Here is a 20,131-nt window from a genome sequence, read left to right on the forward strand (position 1 = left end):
TCCAGGGGTTGTGACCAGGCTGGAACGAGGGGCCACATGTGGTGGCACTGCCCAAAAGTACAGTCATACTGGGAGAAGGTAAGGGGTTGAATCACTGAAGTCTCTGAGGAATTACTCCCTCAGAACCCTCTGACGATGTTGCTGGGTCTCCCTCCGGAAGACACAGACATATACAGGTACCCTAGAATGTGGGAAACAATGCTAAGGGTGGCCCTGGCGCAGAAATGGAAGAGCCCGGAGACCCCCTCGAAGGAGGACTGGCTGTTCTTAATGGACAAACTAACGGCAATGATAAACAATGACTCTGGCTCATTCCAAGCAAACTGGTACGGGGTGCAGCAGACCTGGGGATGGGACGTTCACTGATGTCTGGTAGGAGCCCCGGCGGGGGCTGATGGGGATGGGGTCAGGGAGGTCTGGGAAGATCCAAGGATGGAACGGGCGCCCACGGCCCAGGGGGCGATGGTCGGAATACAGCCATAAAAGAAGTCAACGACCACATTCACTCCCAAGCTCCGGACACAAAGAGCTTTCAAGGAGACTCCCTAAACTATGGTTCAAGTGTGATTAAAGTTATCAGGGGGTGGGTTTGTATTGGGGTGGGGGATGGAGGGGAGGGGAGGGGGGGGAGGGTTTGGGCCAGTCGAATGTATATCCTCTGAACATGCATTGAGCCCGTTTGTTACATTAAGAAAATGATAATAAAACCAAAGTTAAAAAAATAAATAAATCTCTGAAAAAAATGTTTTTCACATTTCTTGTTAACCAGTTTCTTCATAGTTATCTCGTTCGCAGGACTGGGATAGGTTTCTCTCTTCGCATGATACCTGTCTTCCCTGAATGGTTTATCTGTTACTTGCTTTCTCTGGTTTTTACAGTTCAGCATAACCAGCTTATATTTACTCTCTCGTCCTTAAGACTGGGAAGAGTTTCTTCCATCATAACCCTCATATGATTCCTGTGGTGGCCTCCTCCTGCTTTTCCTGGTTCCCCCGGTACCTCTTGTTATGCAGGGGAAGGTGGTAGGAATTGTCTGCTCTCGCTCGGGTAAGCTTTCTCTTCTCACTCAACGGTTTCTCTTTCTCGGTTCCTCGTTGGTTTCGTGCCGTACACGGGCACTGGCAGTTGGAAGCTATTTATGCTTCTCGCTGCAGTAGTCTCGGCGTCTTTATTCGGGCATCCTGTCCACCACTCTGCTAGCATGGTCACGCCACTACCAGGTACATCGTTCCTTTCTTCCTCCTTTTAACATTTTCCTCACAGCTGTACACACTGGCCCTCCAGCGTCTTGCACTGGCCTTCTGCGTCTCGTTGAAAGTTGCAGGCTCCGTGACCTGCCTTGGCTCCACCTCCACAAGGCGTGATGATATCAAGGGGCTTCCCCTGTGCATAGCACTCTCTTCCTCGCCCTTTGCTCTGACTCATCCCGGTTAGAAATGTCTCTTATGAGACTTTTCTTTTCCCATATAGATTTCTTTTTATGTTGCCGTCAGCCAAATATAAAGATGTCACACTACTCTTTATAGTAGACAGTCTCGGGTATGCGGCTATGGTAGGAGGTTTAGGGAGTTCCTCACAGGAACAGGATACCTTGTCCCCAAAGGTGGAGTCTCTCTTGGTGAGGTCCCACTTGCCTAGACCCCTAGGGAGGGTCTTGTGGTGCGGGCTCTCTTCCCTAGCCTCATAGGGCGAGGCTCCCCCTTAGGGAGCAGGGACGAATACTTTCAATTAGTCACAAAAGGCAAACATTTTGTGTTTTGTATGGCGATTACGTAATGCAATTGGTCTTGAATAGTGCCCCTCTACCACTATTGGTGGCCTTGCTGCACCTGGCTCTGTAAGAAAAAAAGGGGGGGAGGGGTGGGATTCATTAGTGTGACAGTGGGAAAGGCAGATGAGAAACCTGCAGTGTTGATGGGTGCAGATTGGAAGTTCCTAGTTCCTGAGTGACAATATTCTTTCTGTGGGTTTGGCAGAGAAACTTGTATGTTCTCCGTAGGGAACAGCCCAAGGTCTGATTGACTACAGCTCTTAGGGTCTGGTTAGTCGCTGATGTGGGAGAGTGCAATAGGGCTAAAGAGGGGAGCTAAGACATGGCGAGGTTAGTGTTGATGTGCTAATGGCTAGTCATGTGGTGGATTTCTGTGGGGGGGGGTTTGTTTGTGTTGTGTAAGGTGTTAGATCTTAGAGGGGAGTTGGTTAGTCAGGGGAAGGCAGGAGTAGACCTTAATTTCCCAAGCTTCCAATGCCATGTTTCTCTCTCACTTTCTCTCTAAAAGCATTTCATTGTTTACTAAAGATGTTAAGGACAATATTTTACCTGAACCCAGCATGTTGAGAACATTTTCAGAAAATCAATGAAACTTCTTTGAAAGCATAGCCGAGTAGTAGAGGAAGGCATCTTATTAAGCACAGAAAAGGTATGCTTTTAGCACGAGACTGTCCACATGATGCATACAGCTCGGGCCTTTTTCAGTGCGAGCCTACCCACGTGACTCATACTGTTCATGGCTCTGTCGATGTATGCCATGAGAGATGCCTATTATGCGTGCATGTCTGCTCTCTTTCGACGAGTACTATGAGACACTATGTGGTACTCGGTGAGTGTTTTCGTTGATGGCATGCGAAATAGCATTAGCTCACTCGACTCAGAGGGCAGACTCGGCACAGACCAGAAATATCGCTCAGTTTCAGGTCAGCTTTTAAGGAAAGTACATATTCACAAACCAAAGCAGAAGGAAGTGATTCCTCAACTGAAATTGTTATTTTCGAGACAGAGAGATACCATGGACAGAAACTGATTAAAAGAAAAACGAGCACAAATGTGTAAATATGTAAGAAGTATCCAAAATTATGACTTAGTAGAGTCGTTTTTCAAATAATGGGGGCAATAGTTGAGTATGCGTTCACAGATTTCTTAAATTACCTGCAAGTACAAGGTCACAGGTGGCCCTAAGAACATGCCAAATCCTAGATCGGGTTCAAGGGTTATTATTAGCATTTCTTGGAAAGACTCTAAGGGCTGTCGTTCACTCTCTCGGCTAGAAGAAGCAATGCCCTCCCTAACCAAGGTTTCCCTGCTCCCCAGGTTAGAAGGTGTCAGCGAGGGCCTAAAGGCAATTTCCTTTTCTCGCTATCCTCCCTGTGTGTCTTACTATGCGTAGCGTACACTGCTGTTGAAATTAGTTCTAAAGGATTATAGGGTTGTGCCGTCCAGCCACTCCAATCACAATACGCCTCGTTCCTTTCACTTCGTAATATTCCTCACCATATTTCTCAAAGCTGTTCTGCCTTTCTCCTGCTACTTTCCTCCTCCCAACACCACCCACATTCTCTCATAGTACTTCCCCCCCCCTCTGTCACTCTGATGTCTTGCTTGCTCTTTCTACCATATACTGCCACCCTTTCATGCTACTAATCTCTCCCTTCCTACTCTCCCCTCTCCACTCTACTGCCCCTCTCCACCCGCCTACTACTCTCCACTCGCCTACTACTCTCCCCTCTCCACTCAACTATACTCCACCCACCTTCTACTCAGTCACCCGCGTTTCACTCTTTCACCTTACTCTTGCGCTTTACACTTTAATACTTCACTCTTCCACCTTACACACGCACTCAGAACATAGTACCAAATGCCCTCCCCAACCAAAACCTGCCCTTCTCTCCAAACACATCCTCACTCCAGTCCCCTGCCCTTCCTCCTTCAGATCTCTTGGTCTGCCTCCTTCTCTGACCTCACCCGAACAACCTACACCTACCTGTTTCCTTCCCTTGTTCTCTGCCCCCTCCTTGTTCCTTGGTGGTCTTCCCATAGCCATGCTCGCTCTGATGTTCTACAAGTGATAGAATACATAGAAAGGGGTTAGACCCTGCCCCTTTTTGGCTTGTCTGTCTTTAAAGCAACCGGCTTATGGGCATGTTTTATGATTTATGGCAAACTCTTGCAAGCAACCACCCACAAACAAATGCAATCAACTTGAGATTTAAAGTTAATTGTTTTTTTTGTATTAAAAAAATAGTAAAACTAAATCACTGCTAAACTATGTGCATGTTATGGTGATTTAAATGAAGACTGGGAGAACATTTTTAAAATATTGCTCCTCAACTATAGTCCAATCAAGTGGAAAACAAACGTGAGCATTATTTTATTTTTAAATGTTTTTATTGGCATTTCTTAAATTGACATGGTGCCATCAATGTGCATGATTGCCAACATTTAGTATATAACACAAGTATAAGAACATTATAACCGAACAATAGCCAACAGTAACTGCCTCCAAATGTCTTTCATCCTATTAGTTGCATCCCTTTAGAGTAGGATAATTTATTACGCGTTCCTTTAGCTTTTATATTAGGTGCATTTAGAGCTGTGTGGAGTTACCAAAAATAAAACTTCTAACACTAAACAACAACAGTCTACATGTGGAAAGGGCATCTGGCTCAGGTGGGTATGTCACCGATAAAAGTTCCATTTCTCGGGGAGTGAAGGGGATAGTGATCGGGATGACATCGTCTGTGTTTCAGGCTTGAGTTCGGGGGTAGTGAGAGTAGTACAGTTCTTCAGGGGGGTTTATGATCTGCGCTGAAGTGTATGTCTCGCAGGAGGGCCTTCCAAGAGTCAAGGGTGCCACTCGACATGTCTCCTCCATAGGAGACTCCATCCTGCCAGGCTCTGGTTTCGGCTGCGGTCCATCTCTCCAATTCTCTCAACCAGCGCTCATGTCTCGGTCCCCCTGGTGTCTTCCATGCCATGGCTATGGTTCTCTTCGCCAGTATGCATGCGATATCCATCAGCTTTATGACGTGTTTGTATTTGCTTGGCCTAGGGTAAGTCCCTAATAGGCATTCTCCGGGAGTCCACGCATATCTGCTTATTCCGGCATCTGTGCAGGTCTGTCGAACTCTGGACCACAACGCCATTACCTTGGTGCAAGTCCAGAACATGTGGATGAGATCAGCCCCGTCACTCCCACACCATGGGCATGTTGAGGAGGCCTGTTTGTTGAAGGAGGCCACCCTGTGCGGGGTCATGTACGTCCGGTGTAGGACGTTTAGTTGTATCTGGCCAAATCTAGAGTTCCTCGAGACCTTCTTGGGGTATAAGAGTACTCTCTCCCATTCTTTGTCTGTGAGTGCAGTTTCGAGATCCACTTCCCACTTCGCCTTTAGCGCAGGGCTTTTGGGATTAGGTTTGTCATTGAGTCTTTTATACAATCGGGAGACGGGTTTCCAGCCATCTGTAAGGTCATGCATTTCTTGCAACAGTGGGTCCGGGGTGGGTTCCTCTGGCCAGCTGCTCCAGTTTTTCTTGGCGATATGTTTGATACGATGGTACCAGAGAAATTGGCCCCTCGGTAGCCCTTCGTTGGTCTGCAAAGATTCAAAGTCCCTGAACTCGCCATCCTCAAACATATCTCCCCATGTGTAAATTCCAGCGTCCTCCCAACTCCTGGCTATTGAGAGGTCCGTTTGTGTTTTGCATGTGTCAGCCAGGATGGGGTTGTCTGGTGAGTAGGGGTGTTTCGCTTGCATAATGTAGCGAGTTCTGGACCAGATCCGCCTTCCAAGTTCGACAATCATGGGGGCACCAGATTTCTGTTGTAAAGGGTTCCAAAGCGTTTCTCTGGGGAGTACTTCGGAAGACGCTTGCCGTATCAGTCCCAGCTCAGCCGATTGCTCGTCTGAGATCCACTTAGTCACATGGCTGAGTTGTGCCGCAAGATAATACAGCTGGAGATCTGGGAGTTGTATTCCTCCTTCCTTATGCGGTAGGGTTAGGGTGGCTAAGGACAATTTGTGTCTGGTAGGTCCCCACAGGAAGTCTTTGATGAGTGACTCCAGTTTCTTGAAGAATGGCGGTCTAACGTAGTGGCATATGTTGACAAAGAAATATAAGAAACGGGGAAGAACTATCATCTTGATAATTGCTGCTCTTCCTACCATCGCAAGGGGGAGTTTTGACCAAAATTTCATAGATCTGCGGAGATTGGATAATGCTGCTTCAGTATTGTGGTCGTGTGTGATCTCTGGGGTGTGGCCCACATTGATTCCTAAGTACCGGAACTTGTCGATTTGCCACTTCATCCCTATATTCGGGAGTTCTGCCTCATCGAGGCCTCTCAAGCTGGCCAAAGGGAAAGCTGAGGACTTCAGTCTGCTGAATTTGATCCCAGAGTATTTTGCAAAGTTGTCTAGTACTTCCAGTGTGATTGGTGCGTTAGCTTGGGGATCCCTCAGGTATAGCAGTACATCATCCGCGTACAGTGATATTATGTTGTGCTCGTTGCCTACCGAGATGCCTGCATCAAAAAACTGTTTCCTGAAGTATATGGCAATCGGCTCCAGACCCAATATATATAGCATGGGCGACAGCGGACACCCTTGTCTGGTGCCCCTCTGTATTTTCCAGGATCCAGACACCATGCGGCCAGTCTTCACTCTTGCTACGGGAGAATTGTAAAGCACTGTGATCCATCTGATGAATCCTTCGCCAAACCCAAACCCTCTTAGTACCTCGATAAGCCACTCCCAGTAGATGGAATCAAAGGCCTTAATGGCGTCAAGCGACAAGATCGCCAGATCCTCTTCGCTCTCACGGGTTTCGGCCATAACATGCTGGAGTCGTCTCAGGTTGGCCGTGGTGTTGCGCCCTGGAACAAAGCCATTCTGATCTTCGTGTACGAGGGACCCGACCACCCTAGCAAGTCTGCAGGCCAGTATGGTGGTAAGAATCTTGCTGTCGTAATTTAACATGGCCAAAGGGCGGTAGGAGTCACAATCGTTGGGTGGTTTGTTTTGTTTAAGCATGGGGATTATTATCGTCTCCTTCATTGTGTTAGGTAAGACCCCATTTTCATAAGCCTCCTGATAAACCCCGTGGAGAATCGGGGTGAGAATGGCTTCATACGTTTTGTAGAATTCGGGCGGAAGGCCGTCGCTTCCTGGGGCCTTGCTGGTAGCCAGTGATCTTATTGCTGCAGACACGTCTTCAGCTGTAATTTCCAATTCTAATGCTTCTCTTTGTTCGCTGGATATTCTTGGGAGGCCTATCTCATCCAATGTGTCTCTAATATCCTCCCTGGGTATTTGTGTGTCATGGGAGTATAACGTGGAGTAGAATTCGGCAAACGCTTCATTGATACCCAGTTGTGTCCTGTGTCTTATCCCTTTTTCATCGAGTATCTCCGTTGGGAGGTGTTTGGGGCGTTCTCGCTTGCACAGCCAAGCCAGTAGCCTTCCGGGTTTGTCGGACTCCCTGTGGGATCTAGTGGTGTATGTTGCAAAATCAAACTTCTCCAGTCTATCCCAGGAAGCTTGGCATTTCTCACGGGCTTCCTTCAGTCTCCCTTCAGCCTCTGGTGTAGTGATTGAGGTGGATTCCAAGCGTAGGATCTCCTCCTCTTGTGCTTCGAGATCGGCTCTCAGTTGTCTACGAGTGCCCCCAGCTTTGGATATTATTTCTCCTCTGATTACTACCTTCATGGCCTCCCACAATGTGCTCCAGGTGGACACTGAGCCTTTGTTAATATCAATATATTCCTCAAGTTTTTCGGCGAGGTCTTCTTTAAACACAGGGTCAGCGAGGGTCGCCGTGGGCATTCTCCACATAGGGATTGGAGGTCTAGGTCTTTCGATTTGCCATTGCATGACCAGTGGGGAATGGTCAGAGATTGATCTTCCCAAGTACGTCGTGGTTTCAACCAGTGAGGCTTGTTCTCTGTCGACAAACAAGTGGTCGATTCTTGTGTAGACCTTGTGTGGGGCCGAGTAGTAGGAGTAGTTCCTTTTTTCGGGATGCTGCTCCCTCCAGATGTCCACCAAGTCAAGGTGTTCCAGTGCGTCTGTCAGGGCAGACGTAGCGGGGTTTCTTGGGTGTGGGGGTGGCGTGGACCTGTCTTTAGAGCCATCTATGACACAATTAAAGTCCCCTCCCCATATGAAGGTCTTATTTCGGTGGGGTGTCATTCGTGAGCACACCGCCTTGAGGTGCGAAGGTATTCCATGTTGTGGGAAATATGAATTGACTAAACAAATTGGAGTCTGTTCAATAGTACCCCACATTATCACGTACCTTCCTTCCTTGTCAGATTCAAATCCTTGTAATTGGAATGGTACATTCGGGTTCACCCAGGTGAGCACTCCCCTCGAGTATTTGGAGTAAGATGATCCTCTCCCGGTCCCAGCCCACTTTTCGATTATTTTAGACATGGCTTCCTCCGTGAGATGTGTCTCTTGCAACATTGCAATCGATATTTTCTTCCTGCGGAGATAGGACTGTATTCGATTCCGCCTCAAGTATGAGCTCATCCCTCTCACATTCCACGTCATTACTTTGAGATGTGACGCCATCGGGGCAGTGTTTCGGGCCCAGCGGGCCACTCTTCGACGGGAGTCTGGATCAATCCTGGTCGTGAGTTATGATACAGCAGGCGGAGGTAGTCCGGTTCCACACCCCCGGAGACATAATGTGCTTCCTTCTTGCACATTTTCGACTTCTGTGACATGTAGACTGTGTAACTAACAAAACAATTAACAAAACTCAAACTGGTGCGCCCAGCGATTACATCGTCATGGTGATGCTCAGGCGCTCTCAAGCCGTCAGGACCCATCCGGGTATCGGGCGTGAGGTAGGTTAGGCAGGTGGTTAGCCCGACCTAGGTTGTTTGCGGGGGATAGGTCTGTTGCCTGGTGGCGAGGCCGAACGAGGGCCGTTTCTATGTAGCTGACTGTTAGCTGGATTACCTTCCGTGGTCCGGCCACCTATGGTTAGTGTGTCCCTCCTTGGGGTCTTATCTCATGCGGTCTGGGGAGCGTCCGTCCCTTCTGCGAGGTTGTTATCTTCTAGCCACATATTGGCGGCTGTTGGATTTTCCAGAAATATCGCCCTTCCCTTGTAGATGACCTTCAATCTCGAGGGGTAGAGAAGCATGTATTTCAGGTTTAGCTGTCTCAGCCTCGCTTTCACTGGTACAAATGAGTTTCTTTCTCTCTGAACTTTCTGAGTATAGTCAGGGTAGATAGCGATTTTGGAGTTACCCCGTTCTATTGGGCCTTCCTCTCTGGAATACCTCAGTATGGTCTCCCTGTCCTGAAAATTGAGTATTTTCAAACGTGAGCATTATGATATGTAGATAAAACGAGCAAGGTGGATTTTGGTGCTCCTGGTCTCAGAACCTTCTTCAGCACTAAGAAAGTAAGTTAAGAAGCTTGCGTAAATTCAATCTGGTCTCTTTTGTACGAGTGCAGGCTAATTCTCCTATGGTTTTGGGAAGTTTGAGCAATGACACAAGAGGCCCTAATTTTTAGTTAGCGTGCAGTTAAGTATTCATGTTCAAGGTTTTGGATTGTAAAATGCCTACCGCAACTAGGGAATGAGCTAGAAACAAGCGGTAGCTCTGTGTCAAGTTTGTGACAACACAAAGTGGCATTTTCCAGGTGCTCACCACCCCACAGGATATTGAGCTCCTCCATCATAAGTTATTGCAGGTATCTGTACCCCTTGCTGTGATGCACTATTCTATAGGTAAAATCAAATAGTGGCGCCAAACAGAAATGTTCAAACCTGTTGTAAATAATGTTCTTTAGCCTCCTGGCTAATCCTCGGCTTCCAAAGAAAATGTTCTTAAATCTGGCCAACAAAAGTGTTTGTATATCTCCTCTATCAATGTCCAGCAATAATCTATAACCTAACATACAAGATGCTTCCTTGGGCAGTGCCCTTTAGGAAAGACTCACGGTTCGAACCATTCTATTCCTTGTTAGGGAGAATTCTCAATAAATGGCTGATTCCCCTTACCTAATGAGCCCCTCAGCAGCTTTGCTGGATTTCTAGAGTTTATCTTTTCACCTGGTAAGAGTGTGAGCCTTTTTCTCACTCTTACATGTGTTTTGCTGTGTGTGTTTTCACTTTTTGTGTTATCTTGGGCACTGGCGCCTCACCTACTCCAAGTGCACTGCTTTGTGTGTGTGTTACACAGCTCCTTCAGTGCAGCGACACCGGGTTGTCGTTGAGACTTCCCTCTGACTCCATTCTTCTGGGGCTGACTACTTTCCCCCAGAAACGGGTAAAGTTGCCATTAACTTTATATAGTCACTTTAAATTACAGACCCAGTACACCCCATTTTACATGGAGTACTGGAAAGGGTTAACTCCTATCCCTTTTTGTCTGTGCCTCTTGGAGCCTTGTTTTGCTCCCTTAACGTTAAGACTTGGCTGGTGGCAGTGGTATCTACCCAAACTTTTCTACCGCGATTATACTATATAAACGTGGTATTGTTTTAGGCTATTATAGTAGCCTCAAACATAAACCCGCTTGACCAAATGCATTTTATTTTGGTTCCGGCTGGGTTTATTCGCCATTTCTTTTTGTTAGTCTTTCTCGTCTTTTACTCTACGTGCCAAACTGGGGATGATTCCTTTGTTTGCTGTCTTTTCGCGGGCTTCGGCACAGAAGCCCTCCTTGAGGCGCCTGATAGTCTAGAGGGGCAGGATGTGAGGGAGGGATCTTCGGACCCCTGCCAGGGGTTGCATTAGCAACCCAAGTCGCACGCTTGTCTGATTGGCTAAGGGGACTGGCCTTGCCAGGCCAGCCACCCTGCTGTGTGATTGACAGCCAGGCTGTATGAATGGGGGAAAACTACATAAAAAGCAGGTCTCTGGGACTGGCAGAGCAGAGTCGCCACTGGAACGAAAGAACCAACGAGTAACTGGAAGAAGAGGACCCCTACCAAGACTGAATCGCCCGGTGAAGCCCTGCTGCAGGTTCGAATCTCCAAATCCGCCGACAGAGAAGATCCTCCAGGAAACTTCTTCCCTTGAGCTGGTGGGACCAACCAGTTTGCCCAAACTGCAAGCCAGGACACCTCCTCTGGTCGAATTTGCTGTATAAAGAGCTACAGTGGGCTGGATAGCCAGGAAGGTCGGACCCTGCTTGGGTTTTAAGGAGCGCACCTTTTATACGTGTTTTTGCTCTGCTGCAGGTTTCTTCCCTGGGTGGCGCAGGACCCTCCAGTTTTCCTACTTCTTGTCAGTCCGACAGTCGCTTCAGGAACCGTGTGCCTGCAGGAACCACCAGGAACGTCCGCCTCAGCTACAGCTCCCTCTCCGTTTTAAGGTTCTGTGCAAATATGGTTGTGCTTTTCGCTCAGCCGCGGTGAAAGTGTTTGAAATCTTTCTCCAATCTGAGGGCTTGTCCTTCTCTTCTCTTGTACCTAACTTTTCTACCGACCAACCTCGTCCAGAATCTGTGCCACAAACTTTACCGCAAACTACACTGAACCTATTTTCTTGAGCAAAAGACTTTTGAACCATTGACTTTGGGCCTAAGCCTTTTCTATCTGATTTTACCCTTGTCTCCCTTGTTCAGTTGCCCTGCTTACTTACCTGTTAGTTTTGCCTAATTTCTAATAACTTTTTCTTTCCCTCCCTTTTAAATTGCCTGAGTGCCATTTTGCTGCCACTTCATTTTGTGAGCCTAACTTGTCTAGAATTTAAGGGAAGGGGTGTGGTGTAATTTTTTATTGTGATTTTTATCTTGCTTATAATAGTGATATGTTATACAACTGTTGAGTAAATAAATATATATTCTTTTACTTAGAAACCTTGAGTCCGTGTTTGCCTGAACCATAGTAATTGCTGTCCCTTGTGTAAACACTTGTACTGCTCACTTACTCTTGAGATAAGTCTGGCTGCTCCACTACTGCTACCACTATAACTGTGTAGTACAGGCTTGTACCAAAGGTGATATTGTACTGTCACTTGTAGTCTTAATTGTGTGTAGTGTTCCCAAAGGGTACTTATGTAATTCTGCCTAACACTTGTTTCAGCAGAAGATCCTCTGACCTCTTCAGTCTTGTCTCCTCATAATACAATTCTCTCAGACCGCTCCATTGTCTCTATTTCTTCGCAGCAAAACATTTTTATAGAGCGCTCTACAGTGCCTTTTTCTCAGCACACAACAAAGAGTATCCCCTCCATCGCCCTTTTCTTTCTGTGTCCTTTTCAGGCAGAGTTTATTGTAACCCTCCTGCTATGGTTCTCTTCTTCAGATTCCTTCTGCTTAGAGTTCTCATGTTAGAGGCCAATTCTCAGGCCTTTAGTGTCCCTTCATGCATCTGTGATGGGGCTTTGCTCTGTTTTTCCCCTCCTTGCCATTCATTGGTCTTTCTGCTGCAGAACAGACAGACTATGAATATCTTGGTCCAGATAACATTCTCCTCTTTATCTACATTTCAGTGTGTATAGCACATCAGCCTCCTCCCATTTGTGACCTTCCACAGGCTCTTCTATGAACCTTGTTTGGCAGGTATCTTTGTAAGCCGACCTGGGATTGGCTTTTCCAGTCGGCCACCCATCTCTTGTTCTTTGATTGTCCGTTCTTCCATTGATTTACTAATTATTTCCTGATTGCTACTATTACTATGTATTGGGTAGGATCTAAATTACCCCTATTAGGTTTACTTGCCGGCTCTGAGGCTTTGCAAATGCTTTGGGCCGTGGTCACCATATTTGATGTACCTATTGGTGAGGTTGTTGCTTTGATGCTTTGTGGTTGTCTGCTGTTGTCCGAGTTCTCTGGATGAGCGGGTGTGGCATTCTCACATGACTCTGGTGTCTCATACCGATCCAGAAAGTATCTGGGCCTGGGACATGACGCTATGTTGATTCCACCGAACGTTTGCGGTTTAATTCTCGTCCTCATTCTGAGTCTGCTGAACATTTGTTCTTTAACACATCTCTGCAGTCTTTGTCTACTAGGGCCAGGGTTTGCTTAAACTTGTAATCCCCTGTTGATATTTGGGATGTCTGTATCCTTAATTGAGCAAATTGGGTGCAGCCTCTTGAAGAGATTGAGCCCAACGAATCCTGCTATATCCACCCTGAGGGAGGCACATCGGGTAGCGGCTGTACAATGCCAGTCCCCTGTGACTCGGCCCCCTCATAACCACGAATGGGGAGTTCCTCCCACTGGCCACACACTGCAAGTTTTGCCGGGTGAAATAATCTGCGTACCTACATCCTTTCCCATCACTTGATCGTCATTTGCAGGCATGCAGCAGTTGTGCTTTTGTCTGGTAACGTATTCTATCCGACATGAGTGAAGGATTTGATATAATTTTCTATCCCCACATCAGAGATGCTATTACTATGTTTGAACTTTGCATCTTTACTTTTTTGCTTTGACTACGGAAGGTCATGCCCCAAGAGTTGAGTGGTGTTTTCTTTGGCGATTTGGAGTACAAAGTGGTGAAAGTTGCTTCATACAAGAATGTATTAAATAAGGTATTTTAGGGAGAATTATCAAATATTGAATGATAAACCATTGATGTGGATGGTTTTTCATTGATTTTTTCTAATATTGATATTTTCCATCTTTTGATTGTCTTCTTTTTTATTTTGGAAATCCTCCAAACTTCTCTTCCCCTGCGAGTTGACTTCCTTTTTAAGAATGCATAATTTAATTTCTTCTTGCCTGTACTTTTTAAATTTTATTTTTGGTATTTTCCAATTTTCTTCACTCTGCCTAAGCAAGTATTGTAATAGCATGCAGTTTCAGCTGCCTACACCCATCTATGTTTGGCCTATTTCACATTAACAACAATTATAATTACGTAATTTAATAAACTCCAAATGTTTACACTTGATGCTTTCAGAATCACACATTTTACTTGATATCATTGTGGTTGGCCATTTGTATTTAGGCAGTGAGATCACTTAGATCATTCTTTTGGAGTCTTGTTTGCTCTCCTTGTGTACTATCCCCCCCCCCCTATATGTGTGTACTAAGGGATAGGTATTTGTGTGTTATTGGAAGAGCTCCATTCATTGGAAGGAGATGGTTGCATGGGGTGGGGTTAGCTCATTGTCTGAGGTATGCAAATCACTTTCCTTCTAATCAGAAAATGAGTGAGGACCTGGCTGTTCAACTAACTATTCTGGGTGATATTCCCAGTTAGGTGCTCTTTCATGTTTTGCTGACTATATTAAAATCTAGTCTTTAGTGTTCCTCATCTCCAGTTTCGTTTTGCTAACACATAGGAGATGTGCCATCTTCTACTTGCGTTGTTTCTTCTCAATTCTTCCTTTGATGGATAATTTTATTCATGTCTATTGCCTAGCAGCTGTTTGTGGAAGATTAGAAATTGTTTCTATTCTGTTCTAACAATTGTTTTGTCTCTCCTTAAAGGTGTGAGTGTTACGACTATCTCTTTGACATTGCGGTCCAGATGAAGCAACATGGGCTGGAGCCTTCGGAGGGCCCAACTGATGAGAAGGGGATCGAATAAAGCTGCAGAACACTTCGCTGTGTGGATGTTTCATTTCATTTTAGGGAATGGTTTCGGGTGGAGTGGAAGACCACAGAGTTCAATGTTTGATGCCCCTTTTGATGTGAATTCTTCTAGTCTAGGGATTCTCAAACCCAGGGTTCTAGGTTTACCCACCAGTGTCTTGTCCAGTCTCCTGATAAACCTTTACTTCAATTGGTGATCCTGTCACCAAATTATAAATGTCTACGTTTGGGGATGGTGTACGATTCAACTTCCTGAACTGCACATTTTTTGCACTGAGTTCACTGTTTATCTTGATACCCACTCATGTGGCATGCTTCATGATATCTGGATGTTTGAGAACCACTTGTAGTAGAGCACAAGATGTGACTAAGCACTGCTTCACCCATTACATAACAGCAATGCCTCAGGGCTGCCGTAGGTGTTAAGCTAACCAGGCTCACATTGTTTTGACTTATCCTGGAAAACTTTGTAATGTGTTTTTTTTTAAAGATACAGAATACAAAACTTTTTTTTTTTTTTAAACGCACAAAAGTAGTAGTTTAAACAAAAAACTTCTAAGCTCCTACTGAAGAAATGGTTATTCTTCACTTTGCCCAGTCCACGTATCTCTGCTTTGTTTTATTTGTGGACATTTGCCCACCTTCATCAACGGTGGGAATTAATAGCAGAAGACTGAACGATATATCCACTCAGTGCAAGATGTTGGTTTTCGGGGGAATCTCTTTGCAGTGTATGTTATGAAGTGGAGATCTTGAGACTAGAAAATAGTTATCGGGTCATACACATTTCCATATGGACTTTTGTCTCTGTCACCGCTGATGCCCTGGATGAATACAGTCAATGGATCCCTTCTGTGATTGGAAGCACCAAAGGGCTAGAGAACCCCCATAAACCTTGTGTATCAAGGGAGATGGGGAGGTATCATGGCACCTAATTTGACTATTGGAAGAGCCAGCAGATCCTCCCAAAGCATTTTGTTGAAGAATGCGACCATAATTGTAAATAGTACTGTCCTTGGCATGCACGTTTTGTGATCTATTTAGAGTGGGTACGTGTTTTTTTCCACCTTTCATCATCCTGAAAAAGAGGTTAACTTAATTTTAATATTTAATGATGCTAAGCTGGACATTTTTTTTTGGTATAGTATGAGAGTTGTCAGTGGCGGTAAATGATGAAATTGAGACAATGAAGTTAACCTGCCGAACCTTCACTGATACCCTTGACTCTTCTTCTGAAGCAGGGCACATCAAATGTGGGGTCTTTTCCAATTCAAAATATTCACCTTTGTTTTGTTACAAAACTTTTTATGGATATTGTTGTGAAATAAACAATAGTCAATGCAATAAACACATGCCATGACTGGAACAGTGGAAAATCCCACCACCAATGTCTGCAACTACCCCAAGCCTATGTAAAAGGAAGAACATTTTCATTCATGAATTATGGCTGATTTTTGTCTCTTAAAAGAGACGAAATAGGAAAGACACAGAAGCGAGGAGCGTGAATAGCCCTTTCAAACAGTTCCGCTTTCATACGGTATACTTATTCTGCTCTTTCCCTCTAACAGCTTATTTCCCCACTACCTGGATAGAACATTGAGCCGTCTTCATACCTGCTGACACAAGACCATAGTTTATCTGTATGCAACAGTCTCGGTCTTCAGTATGCCTCCGCCAACCTCCCCCATTCTTCCCCATTGAAGATGGATACTATTCTCCTCTTGTGTTTTAATGTATAACTCTTGGAGGTTGTCTGAGTCTGATGTAGTCCACTATCATTTTTTCACCTGACCATAACCACCCAACTCCCCTTTTCAAGGAGGGAATCCAGGACTTTCGATCTTTGCTCACTTAGTGCTCCCCTTTCTTGTATCTAACTTTACCATGTTTATTTAAAAGCCAGGAATCCAAAATGTATACTGCAGTACTTGTGTGCAAAGGAACTATCCATCTTCACATGGATTTGGAGATTCCATGCTTTCCCTGTTAACTGCCTTGATTTGACCATGTGCCATACCCACTGCTAGTCCACCTGCTTTAATTGGACCAGTTGTCAATGGGTTCAACCTTTTCAGGGTACTCTTCCATGTTCTTTCCTACCTATTGAACAAAGCTATATCTTTTTGCCTCAATCCTTATGGTGTAGGCTGATTTTCACTAAATAGTTCAGATAAAACCGCTGCTAATCCCTCCTCATTCTGCTTCTCAACTGTTGTCTATCACAGGTTGACTTAAAGTCAAAGCCAAGAACCGGCCCTCTGCATAGGACATCTGGCTCATCTGCTCTCAGTGAAAGGTGGAGCGGTTCCGGTAAGTGTAGCGTGAAGAGGTGGGAACTACTCCCAGTTCAGCCCAGGTTATCCTTTTTGCTGCTGCTTTAGCCTCCTTTCTGTGCTCCTCCAAGCCCTGTAGGTGCTGGCCCAGTGCAAATGCAGCTCTGTGTGGAGATGTTGCTAGAGTTCAAGATTAATATAGCCAACTTTGGCTATGGTTTAGTAGATTCAGAACCATGCATTATTGGTTCTCTTGGGGCCATGCATGTTGGTTTCTTCTCAGACACATGGTCTTTAGGTAAATAAACTACATCCCTGTTCATCGGTTTAAATCGAAAACCAGAGCTACCACATTCTCTCTGCAGTGGCACTGTCCTGTTTACTCTGCACAAAAGAATCAGTCGGAGGAAAGCGGCATTGGACTACCACTGCTGAAAAAAGAATATTCATATTGAAAACAGTTGTATTAAAGTGTAAATATGTCTTATTACCGACACCTGCATCATTTATTCTGAATAGTGGATACATTGATCACTATTATAAAGCAAACCGAATACAGGCTCCTTATTTGCTTTTCCAAAGTTTTTACTTTGAGCAGACCGACCATGCAGTAAGTTGCCTAGATAAGGGCTTGTCTTTCTTTAACAAACCCATTATCTGCACCAAATCTGAAGGTTTCCCCTTTTTCTCATATGTAATCCTTAATGTTGTACGGCTCTACTTTTGTAAAGCATCAGTGAAGAAATGTTGTGGTCCAATTTACAGCATCCCTCAATTTCAAAATAAATGTTCAATGCATTGGGTCACAGAAAAAAAAGCTTTTTGCTGTGGTTGTTACAATGGGCTCATTGGGGGCTTTTAGACACAATCCACATCTTCTCTTCCATTTACTGGACCTAGAACAGACATTGGACATTAGCTGTTCCAGACTTTACCCCTCTTGTGAGCGTAACAGGACATGACCAAATGGCATGCATCTACCACATGTGTTGGCAGTGGTTTTTCTCCTTACTGCCAGGTCTTAGTGGCAAAGAGGATTATTTCTGCACTGTTCTGCTTTCGTCCTCCATGATATATGATGTCATTTATATCGTGCCTGTACCCAAGTGTATTTAGGTGTGCCAAGACATGGGAGGGAAGGGTTTTAGGAGGACAAAACAACAATCTTACTTGGCCTTGTCATTCAAATCACGCAAGTGCAGGGGGAGACGTGCCAGGAGAGATGGGGAGAGTGCAAAGTAACTTGTAAGTGCTGCCAGGAGGTGGCTCATAAGTGTAGAGTGTCAGTGGGCTGTAGGGCTGCAGATACAATCCCTTAAGTGGTTGGGAGGCCCGGAGGCAGTGCAAGGGCAACTAGTCGTGCAGGAGCCTGGTCCTGTAAGTTCAGTGGGCGGCCAGGTAACAAGCCGGGACATCAGCAAGGGAGAAAGAAAGCAGAAGCGAAAAGGAAGGTCTTGAGTTGCTTCCGGAACCTTAGATGGTCATGCTCAAGTTTGAGAGAGGCAGGGAAGCTGTTCCAGAGGGAGGCTCCAGCCAAGGACAGAGATCTACCCCCCACCCCCCACTCTGCCTGGAGAAGCGTCTGACCCTCAGAGAGTTGGAGGTGATGAGCAAAGGGCTTGAGAATAAGATGCTTAGGAAGAGAAAGTTGGTTGTAGTGTAGTCCCTGGCCCCAGAAAGCCTTGTAGGCGATTCAGAGGGTCTTGAACTTGATTGTCGCAGCCACAGGGAGTCAGTGGAGAGATTTCAGGGATGGGGAGATACGATCCCTGGGCTTGAGGCCAAGGACAAGTCTCGCAGTCCTGTTCTGGATTAGTTGTAAAGGGTGAAGAGTAGAGGCAGGTAGATTTAGAAAGAGGCTGTTGCATTAGTCCAGCCTAGAGAGGATCAGGGCTCTGGAGACAGTGAGCTTTTGGGGGAAAGTGAGAATTGGAAGTATACCTCTGAGGAGGTGCAGCGGATCCTGTGACTCCTCAGAGATGTCAGAGATGTGAGGAGAGAAGGGGAGGGTGGAGTCAAAGATGACACCAAGGTTCTTAACCTCAAAGGAAGGAGCAGGTAGAGGCCCAGGGTGGTCAGCCAGAGTGAGAGAGGGAAGGTGGCGGGCAGGTGTCCCAATGAGGAGGATCTCCATCTTACTAACATTAAGGCAGACATCATTGGAGGCACACCATTCCTGAATTTGGACAGACAGTCTGATATGAGAGAAAGAGCAGATAAAGCTGAGGGGAGCCTGAAGAAGAGCTGAGTGTCATCCGCATAACACCGAAACTTAGAGCAGAAGGTAGAGATGTGGTGGGCCAGAGGTGCCAGGTAGTAAAAGAGCTGGGGAGAGAGGTTGCACCCCTGGGGAACGCCACAAGTAGAGAGAGAGAGATAAAGGAGAGGAAAGACCCAAGTTGGACCTGGGGAGGGTTGATCTGTGAGAAAGGTGGTGAACCAGTCTAGGGCCTGACCAGAGATACCAAAGTTGTCACAGACGATTGAACAGGGTGGCGTGGTTGACCATGCCAAAAGCAGAGGATAGGTCAAGGAGAATGAGGACAGACGGAAAGTTAGAGTCAAGATTGGAGAGTAAGTCTTCACGGGTGTTCAGGAGAGCAGTTTCCGTGCTTCTGGCTGCTCTGAAGCCACACTGGTGGTCATGGAGTCAACCAACAGATTCTGTAGGTAGATTAAGATGGGAGATGGCCAGCTTTTACAAGAGTTTGCCTAGGAACTGAGTGATGTAGATCGTGCAATAGTTTGCCGGAGTGGAAGAATCAGCAGAGGGCTTCTTAAGAAGGGGGTGCACAATGGAGTGCTTAAGGGAGCAGGATAAGGTTTCAGTGGCAAAAGAGTGATTGCAGAAATCGGCCAAGGCTGGAGCTAGGGTATCAATATGGTCCTTAAAGGTTCTGGAGGAGCACAGCAGGAGGAAGCAGCTGCATTGACAAGACTTTCATAGATCAGACTTGTCTGGAAACATAGTCAAAAGTGAACATGGGGAAGGAGGAGAAAAGAAGAGGAGAAATGGCCGGAGAGGGATCTGGAATGTTGGAGAAAGAGGAGGAAGAGAAAGGACAGGATGTCCTGAGTTTTAGTGGTGAAATTAGTTGCTAAAGCCCATCACAACTGTACATGCCACACTAGCCATTCAGCGGCACACAGTGACTCACACCGCATCCCTGAAGGATGCTTCGTATGGGCATTACAAGTAAATTGCAGACTTTCTCTAATCTTCATTAGAGAAGTCTCCCAGGTCACATTTTGACCAGTCGCCTTTCCTGGTTTAGATTGTTCCTGCATATGTTGCCAACACTTTTCTTTATAAAAAAAACAAACGTGGCTAAGCTGATTACCCATATTCACAATCGCAGCATTGTATATGGTGGTCTCGATCGCGACACACCACCCAACACTGGCCTGTCAGACCTCTTTACTAAGTAGGGTCAGCCAACACAAGTCCATGCTCTGAACACCACTCCAAAATGGCTGCCTTTTTCCACAGCCCTGCCAAACACACTACTGAAACCGTTACCATGGCTGCTGACGCTCGAGGCTTTATGTGCATGGCATAGTCACTCC

The 20,131-nt window shown here is 45.9% G+C and overlaps 1 protein-coding gene across 9 annotated transcripts in view; it reads left to right on the forward strand.

Moving 5' to 3' along the window:
* The window catches only part of APIP (APAF1 interacting protein), a 1,110,572-nt gene extending 1,096,271 nt beyond the window's left edge, over positions 1-14,301 (forward strand). For all 9 annotated transcript variants that reach the window (XM_069623369.1, XM_069623365.1, XM_069623368.1 and 6 more), the window contains one exon: positions 14,187-14,301. In XM_069623369.1, coding sequence (XP_069479470.1) covers positions 14,187-14,286 — 100 coding nt within the window. In that variant the 3' untranslated portion in view covers positions 14,287-14,301. The remainder of the gene's footprint in view (positions 1-14,186) is intronic.
* Positions 14,302-20,131: the final 5,830 nt, after the last annotated feature.

This window comes from Ambystoma mexicanum, chromosome 11 (assembly GCF_040938575.1).
Source record: "Ambystoma mexicanum isolate Mex_15411 chromosome 11, UKY_AmexF1_1, whole genome shotgun sequence".
NCBI lineage: Eukaryota > Metazoa > Chordata > Amphibia > Caudata > Ambystomatidae > Ambystoma > Ambystoma mexicanum.